Source organism: Echinops telfairi, unplaced genomic scaffold (assembly GCF_000313985.2).
Source record: "Echinops telfairi isolate 266 unplaced genomic scaffold, ASM31398v2 ScPeMD7_31;HRSCAF=116, whole genome shotgun sequence".
In the NCBI taxonomy this organism is placed as follows: domain Eukaryota; kingdom Metazoa; phylum Chordata; class Mammalia; order Afrosoricida; family Tenrecidae; genus Echinops; species Echinops telfairi.
In genome coordinates, this window is record NW_022103928.1 from 36330772 (window position 1) to 36338757 (window position 7986).

A 7986-nucleotide genomic window follows, 5' to 3' on the forward strand; every position below is an offset into this window, starting at 1 on the left:
ATCCCATAAGGTCACAATGAGTCTGCATCGACTCAGCGGCAGTTAAGTTGTGTTTTGTTTTCACATGTGTTAGATGCAAAGCATCACCATGAATATATTAAATGTTTATCCACGTGATTAATTAGAACAATTCTGCCTATAACAAATGTCTACAAGGTTTTAGTGTCTACAGTTTCATAAAAGCATGGACATATACTTAGTATTTAGTTTAGTTATTTACCTGTCCTTGACTCCCCTTCGTATTCTATTCCACCTTGCTTCTGAAACCGTTTCAAAGATAATTCACCAATCCTTTCATTTTCTGCATTAATAGCCTTTTGAATTTCCTGTATCTCCTTTTTTCTGGCTGGAGGAAGTTCTTCAATCGTTTCTTTTGATTCCTGCTCATTATCACTATCACCATCATCCCCATCACAAATTTCAAAATCATCTTCATAGTCCTATAGAGAATAAAAAAGTGTTTGAAATATTTTTTGATAAATAAACTTTTAGTAATCACATATTATCTAATACAATGTTACAATGTATCACTTAAAATACACAAAGTCCACATTCTGGCTAAGATATATTTTTATCTGGTTTTACTGTCTTTAAATTATAAATCAATATAAACTGCTGCATTATTTTCTCTGAAATGAGCTACACAATAAGACTTACATAAAGAGCAATTAGTAACAATAATTTGCAAACACACAAGAGGGCTTCCAAGAATCTGAGGAAAAATGGAATTAAAGACAAATTTTTGCATTGAGATTGTCCGATTTTGCATAAATAAATATTTTTATATTGCATCTATATATAATAAATGTATATTTGAATATAGGACATTTAAAAAGATGTGGAAATATAAAACCATTTAATTACATTATATTGTTAAGAATAGCAAGCATTTTATAGCTAACAGTTACACACATACAGATATTAAATGTTCACACTAATGGAAAGAAAAAAGCTGTTGAATTACAAACACTGATTTTAGAAGAGTTGATTTTTAAACTGAGAAACAAATTCACTTTTATACATACTTCAAAATCATCTTCAAAGCTGGCTGTATATTCTTCAGTTCCTGCATTTTCCAAATCAATGTCATCCTTTTCAGATTCCTAGAGGTGAAAAATCAAATATGTAGCAAAAACCTTAGAGCATAAATTTGAACGATGCAAATAAATAATGAAGGAAAATACATATATACTGTCTTAGATTCATTTGATGTTGCCAATGGAAATTTTTATTTGTAAAACTAACATCACCTAACTCAAATTCTTAAATATATATATATAAAACATGCTAACATAAGCATGACCTTCTATAGTGCTGTCTTAACAACCAGCATAAATCCTGTCCTCAAAATGTAAACTGATAAAGTCTTCACATTACCACTTTTCCCATCATTGTCACCAGTTGTCATTCCCCACCCCACCCCACCCCATGTCTGTCTGTCTGTCTCTCTCTCTGACCTTAGCCACCCCGCTATCTTCCAAATTTCTTGGCATAGACAAGTGAGTGCTTCCAGAGCTTCATCAGCTTGTTGAATCATGTCAATTGGTATCACATCAATTACTGAAGCCTTATTCTTGGCAAATGCTTCCAATGCAGCTTGGAATACTTTCTTCAGTATTATTAGATTTTGATCATATGCTATCTCTTGAAATGGCTGAACATCAACTAGTTCTTTTTAGTACAGTGACTATTATTCTTCTTTGGATGCTTCCTGTGTCATTCAATATTTTCCTCATAGAATCTTTCAATATTTCAGCTTGAAGCTTGAATTTTTTTCTTAAGTTTTTTCAGTTTAAGATATGCTGAGCATGTTCTTTTTGGTTTTCTTAGTCTAGGTCTTTGCACATTTCATCATAATATTTGGATTTGTGTTTTAGAGCTGCCCTTTGAAAATTACTGTTCAGCTCTTCAACGTCACCACTTCTTCCATGTGCGTTTGTAACTCTATGATTAAGAGGATGTTTCAAAAGCCAAATTTCCATTAACAGACGAATGGATCAAAAAACTGCAGTATATACATACAATGGAGTTCTACGCATCCCTGAAAAACAGCAATGAATGCATGAAGCACATTGCCGCATGGGAAGAACTGGAGGAAATTATGCTAAGTGAAGTAAGCCAAGCACAAAAGGACAAGTTCAACATGAGTCCACTGAGGTAAGCTTAAAAAACAAACAAACAAAAAAATGGGGCATAGGGGAAAAGCTACTATATACATATATCCCTGGGGTGAGATCCAGCAACTATGGCAGGGGCCAAACCCAATCCTGGGATACATACGACAGCCAACTATTAAGAGGGGGAAATAAGGAGAGAGAGGGGAAAAAAAAGACATGGGTAGGGGGGTAGCAGGGCACTAACCCATCCAAGGGGAGGGGTATTGTTTATATCTCCACAGGAGAGGGAGAGAGAGACCAGGCTTCAACCTGAAGTGCTAAGATGTGAATACAACATACCAGCATGTCAATAGATGTCTGCAGGGCCAGCCCCACTCCCAACTATGTGGACACTCCCCCCTTCACCCCCCCAGCCGACTCTACCCTCCCCCCTCAGAGGAATGTACTTCAGAGGACAGCACTACAGCTTGGGGAGGGAGGTGCATCTGATTAGAGGACACTGGAGAAATGAAAATGGATGGAGAGGGAGGGGGGTCATCCTGGCCCACCAAGGCCTGAGGACAATATTCCTGCTCGGAGCAGACAACACAGAGAGAGGACCATAGGGCCGGCCCCACCATGAGATACAACATCCCTCACTAAACCACAGCGCTGCTGGGGACAATACTGGAGACAGTGCGGGAATTGTGCATAGTCTGACCCCATCACGCCCAGGTGAGGGAGGATGATGTAAGATATGAAAATAATAATCTATAACTTATCAAGGGTTCGTGAGGGAAAGTAGGTGGGGAGGAAGGGAGAAGACATGGGGAGCTGATATCAGGGGCTCAAGTGGGAAGAGAATGCTTTGAAAATGATGGCAGCAGCATATGTGCAAATGTGCTTGACACACTGGATGAATGTGTGGATTGTGATAAGAGATGTAAGAGCCCTCGATAAAAGCATTTCATAAAAAAAAGAGGACGTTTCAGAATCTCTTCTGACATCCACTTTGATCTTTTCAGATATATATTTCAAAATATACATCTTCCTCACCACAGTGTCTTCACTTCTTGCCTCTGAGCTAATTTCCACACTGATGACCCTTCCTCCTGGCTACAGTAACGTGACAGGGAGCAGTCACACAGACTGCCTTCCCACATCTCCATGAGAGGAAAAGCCATGCACTTAGTAATTAGGGGCACAAACTTTAAAGTTAAAATTTTGATATTTGGGTCCTGACTCTGTGGCTTATTAAGTGTATAACTTAGAGAACATAACTATTCTCTCCATGCTTTGTTTTTGTCCTCTGTAAATTAAGGACACCAATACCTGCTTTATAATACTCATGAGAGGATTAAATAAAATAATGCATATAATGTTCACCACTGGGTCTGACACATAAGAACCCAGTAAACATGGCCAGTAGTATTAGAAATAGTGTACGCTCATAGATGCTACCCAAGATTTATTCAGTGTATAAAACTGGTGGTGACATATTATTCATGAATAAAGTAAATTTCTCATAGTGAATATAAAAATATTTTTCCAAAAAGATTACAGTCAAAATTTTTTCCAGATATATTACTATTGTAGACATACTCAGAAAATTTTTCAGAATATTGCAAGATCTCCAGAAATGCTAAAGAATGCAACCAATATGAGTTGCATGAATATTTTATACCTAATTAAATACAGATGCTATTCAATATATAAATGCTGATCTTATTCAATATATAACATAATCATAAGCCAAAGTATGGCCGTCAAGTACCTATCAAGATCATTGCTATTATTTTTCAAGGGAATAGGCTTATAACATACCTTTCTCTTCTGACAAATAAAAAAAAAGTTCAAATTATCTCAGTGATAATTTTTATATTAAGTACATGTTGAATTATAAATATGCTGAATTAATATTATTAAAATTAACGTTATGATTCTTATTATTTTATGACTACAAATTTATTTGTTCACATTACATATACAGTATACAATGCTAATATAGGCCAAATTGAGAGATAGGGAAATTTACTAATTTTCACCTAATTTAATTCCACTCCAAGAAATCTACCTATTTAAAAAAGTGGTAGATTCATATTATGTGAACTACAGAATTGCTACAACAAATTGGAAAAGAAAATATGCTGCATGGTATGTGTTATTTTTTGAAAGGCATCCAAAATTGCCACATGTGTATGCCAATAGATGACTGAAAAAGATTTTGTGAGAAAATATCTATAAATCTAAATCTATATATATATTTATATGTGCCTAAGTTTTCTCCTGTGGGTAAGGCAATGATAATATTTAGATGATGAGTCAGCCAAAGAAACAACCAACCTATTGCCAATTGAGCTGATTCTGACTTATAATGACTGTACAGAACAGAGTAGAACTTCCCCTAAGGTTTCTCTGGTTATCTATCTTTACAAAAGCAGACTCCCACAACTTTCTCCCATGGGTGAGCCAGTGACCATTCCAAAAAACGTGATGACTAAAATGTATGCATACCAAAGCAACATGTCCCATATGAGCTTTACATAAAATTGCTTTTGTGGGTCTGTATGTATGTAGAATAAAGAAATACATGAAAATTTGCAACAAAATATTAAACATGATTTTCTTACAATCATGGGTTCTTAAGTAATTAACAAATAAAAAATAATTATTTTCCCCAAAAACCATTTTATGAAGAGCTAATACAGATGTCAAATCATTCCATAGTTTAATCATATCAAGCAGTATTATACAATTGCTACCACAATCAGTTTCAAAATATACAAATAATACTTTAGAAATAATCTAAGAGAAGCCAAATTACACTTGCACGTTATCTATGACAACTAAAATCTAGAAGCAATATGAAATCCAGGGTATGTAAATCTGTAGAGACAGTAACTAGATTATTGGTTCCTTAGGGGTACAACAGGGGAGGTTAAAGGAGAATGAGGAGCTAATAACAATGTGTATAAGAATGAAGAAAATATTCTAAAATTGATTGTGATGATGATTATACAACTCTTCTTTGTGTGAATAAACTAATGAATTGTATGGTATGTGAATTATATGCCAATGAAACTTCTATAAAAAAATCTGGAAACAAACAAAAAAAACCTAAATAAGTGGTTGAATAATTTATACCATAACACTACATTATACTTTGTAGTTTATAAAGACTATTCTGATACTATCTATGAAAACTATAGAAAATGAAGGCAAGAAAAATATGTACACCAAATGAAAAAAATCAGTATATACAAATATCATGATACTAGTTATAATACAAATATATACACAAGTTAATTTAAAACATAAAAATAATTATGCAAAGAGTGGGGTTCTGAATGTGTGTAAGTACCAATACTGTGTGATAGTATTTGCTAGTGAATCCAGCTAAGCCTGGGCTCTTCTTTGTTGGAAGATTTAAATCACTAATGTAAAATCTTTGCTTATCATGACTTTTAGACTTGAATTTTCTTCATAAGTCATAATTTATATCTTTCTAGAAATGTATCACTTTCATCTATATGGTCAGGCTGGTTAACATTAGATGCTGTTCTAATTCACTACTCTACGTGGGATATTGAAGTCTCTTTTACTACTGAACTGTCAATTTCTCCCTTTACTTCAGCCAGTTTTTCTTCTTGTATATTGGATTTTTGTTATAAGGGACATTTTCATTTATAGTTGTTATATCTTCCTGTCAAATTAGTTATTCTATCATTATGAAATATCCTTCTTTGTGTCAAATAACACTTTTTGTCTCAAAGTCTATTTTTACTGATATTAATATACCTTCTGCAGCTCTATTAGTTATTACTTGATGACTTACACTTTTCCATCTTTTTTGCTTTCATTCTATTTGGAATTTAATATAAAATGTGTTTCCTGGGACTACCAAAATCGACTCAATCATCTTCAATCAAATCCTTTTTCCAGGTTCTGAGGAAACCCAAAAAAGAAGCAAAAAACTGGCCCTATTATATAACAAAGGAGCACTGGTGGCACAGTGATTAATCATTGGGCTGCTTGCTAACCACAAGGTCAACAGTTCAAAACTACCAGCTGTTCCTTTGGAGAAAGAAGAGGCTTTCTATTCCTGTAAAGAATACAGTTAGTTTCAGAAACCCACAGGGGCAGCTCTACCCTCTAATTTAGGATTGTTTTGAGTCACAATTAACTCAATGTTAGGGAGATTATACAATAAAACCAATATGTCCTCAACATCAATTATCTTACCTTCCTTCTTGAATCTTTATCTTTTTCATGGCTCCTTACTAAAGTCTCGGCATGCCTAGAAAGTAAGCAGAATCACAATCAAATTTTACTTTATAATGTAGGTTTAAAAAAAATCTTATAACTCAGAGACAAGTTATCAACATTTTGATATTATCAAGAGCTGCTGTAATTTGACAAACTACCTAAGTATGTTTTATCAGAAGAGTACTAGAGTGCCTAATATTTTTATAATTTAAGCAGTAATCAATATAGTAAATATCTTCAATAGAAAATATCTAATACTTTTTGTTAAATTTTGTACACATAATCTATATTCCCAGAGTTCTATTAAAAAGTTCTCCACGTCCATTAGATAATTCCAAGCACTTTATTTAATATAATATTTCTATTTCCAAAAGAAAATTTTATCTTAAGATATGTGATATTTTTCTTATCAGATTTTATGTGAAATCTCTCAAAACTCCAAATTTAGTGTAAATTTTTAGAACTTATATTCATATCAATCCATTATAACATAATTTAAAAGGCATTCTGAATTGTCTAAAAGCTTCCATTGTTCATTCTATCAGGTTTCCAACATAAAAATCTAGGCATTTGAAACCCCAGTTTTAAGTGCTAGATCTGCTCAAACTTGTAAGAATTTGGGCAAAGCATTTGACCTGAATTTTCAAGCCTATAAAGAATACAAGCATATAAGATTGTTGTGAGAATTAAAATCTAGCTCTCAGATACAAAGTGAAATAGAGTTTCTAAACATACAGTTACATTAATCTGTAATCTTTACAAAACCCCACATAAAATAGGTATTCTTGCCATAGTCTTACCGATGAAGAAATAGGCTCTGAGGGGAACAAGTGAGAGTCTGAAACCTACACCCTTGCTCTCTCTATGATTCTAAAGAGGCTAGCAACTGAAAAATATTTTTTCATTTGTATTTACAATATACAAAGGCAAATGTATTTACAAATATGGGGCAGTGGGGGATTTGGTGGCATTCCCAGAAAACATATATTTAAAAACCTAAAGGCCATCCATTCAGTTCTAACTCACAGCAACCACACATATGTCAGAGAAGACATGCTCCAGAGGGTTTACAAGGCCACTTCAGAAAACAAAAAACAACTCGCTGCTCTCCAGTCAATTCTGATTCACAGTGACCCCATAGGACAGGGTAGAACTGCCCTGTGGGTCTCTGAGACTAAACTCTTCATGGGAGCGGAGCGTCTCATCTTTCTCCCGTGATGTGGCTGGTGGTTTGGAACTGCCGCCCTTGTGGTTCGCAGCACAAGGTGTAACCCACTACACCACAGGGGGGTCCTTCAGAAGTCACAAGTCAGAGCTTCCTTCTCTTTTAAAATTTTTTTTTAATAATCATTTTATTGGGGGCTCGTATAAGTCTTATCATAATCCATACATACATCCATTGTGTCAAACACGTTTGTACATTTGTTGCCCTCATCATTCTCAAAACACTTGCTTTCTACTTGAGCCCCTTGCATCAGCTCCTCCTTTTTTTCCCCTTCCTACCTGCTCTCTCACGAACCCTTGATAATTTATAAGTTATTATTATTTTGTCATGTCTTACACTGTCTGATGTCTCCCTTCACCCACTTTTCTGTTGTCCATCCCCCAGGGAGGAGGTTATATG

At 34.5% G+C, this 7986-nt stretch overlaps 1 protein-coding gene across 3 annotated transcripts in view; it reads right to left on the reverse strand.

Moving 5' to 3' along the window:
* The window catches only part of DYNC2I1 (dynein 2 intermediate chain 1), an 86325-nt gene that overhangs the window by 58747 nt on the left and 19592 nt on the right, over positions 1-7986 (reverse strand). For all 3 annotated transcript variants that reach the window (XM_045289857.1, XM_045289859.1, XM_045289858.1), the window contains 3 exons: positions 6339-6393; positions 1026-1103; positions 221-440 (listed from right to left, as the gene is read on the reverse strand). In XM_045289857.1, the coding sequence (XP_045145792.1) occupies positions 221-440; positions 1026-1103; positions 6339-6393 (353 nt within the window). The remainder of the gene's footprint in view (positions 1-220; positions 441-1025; positions 1104-6338; positions 6394-7986) is intronic.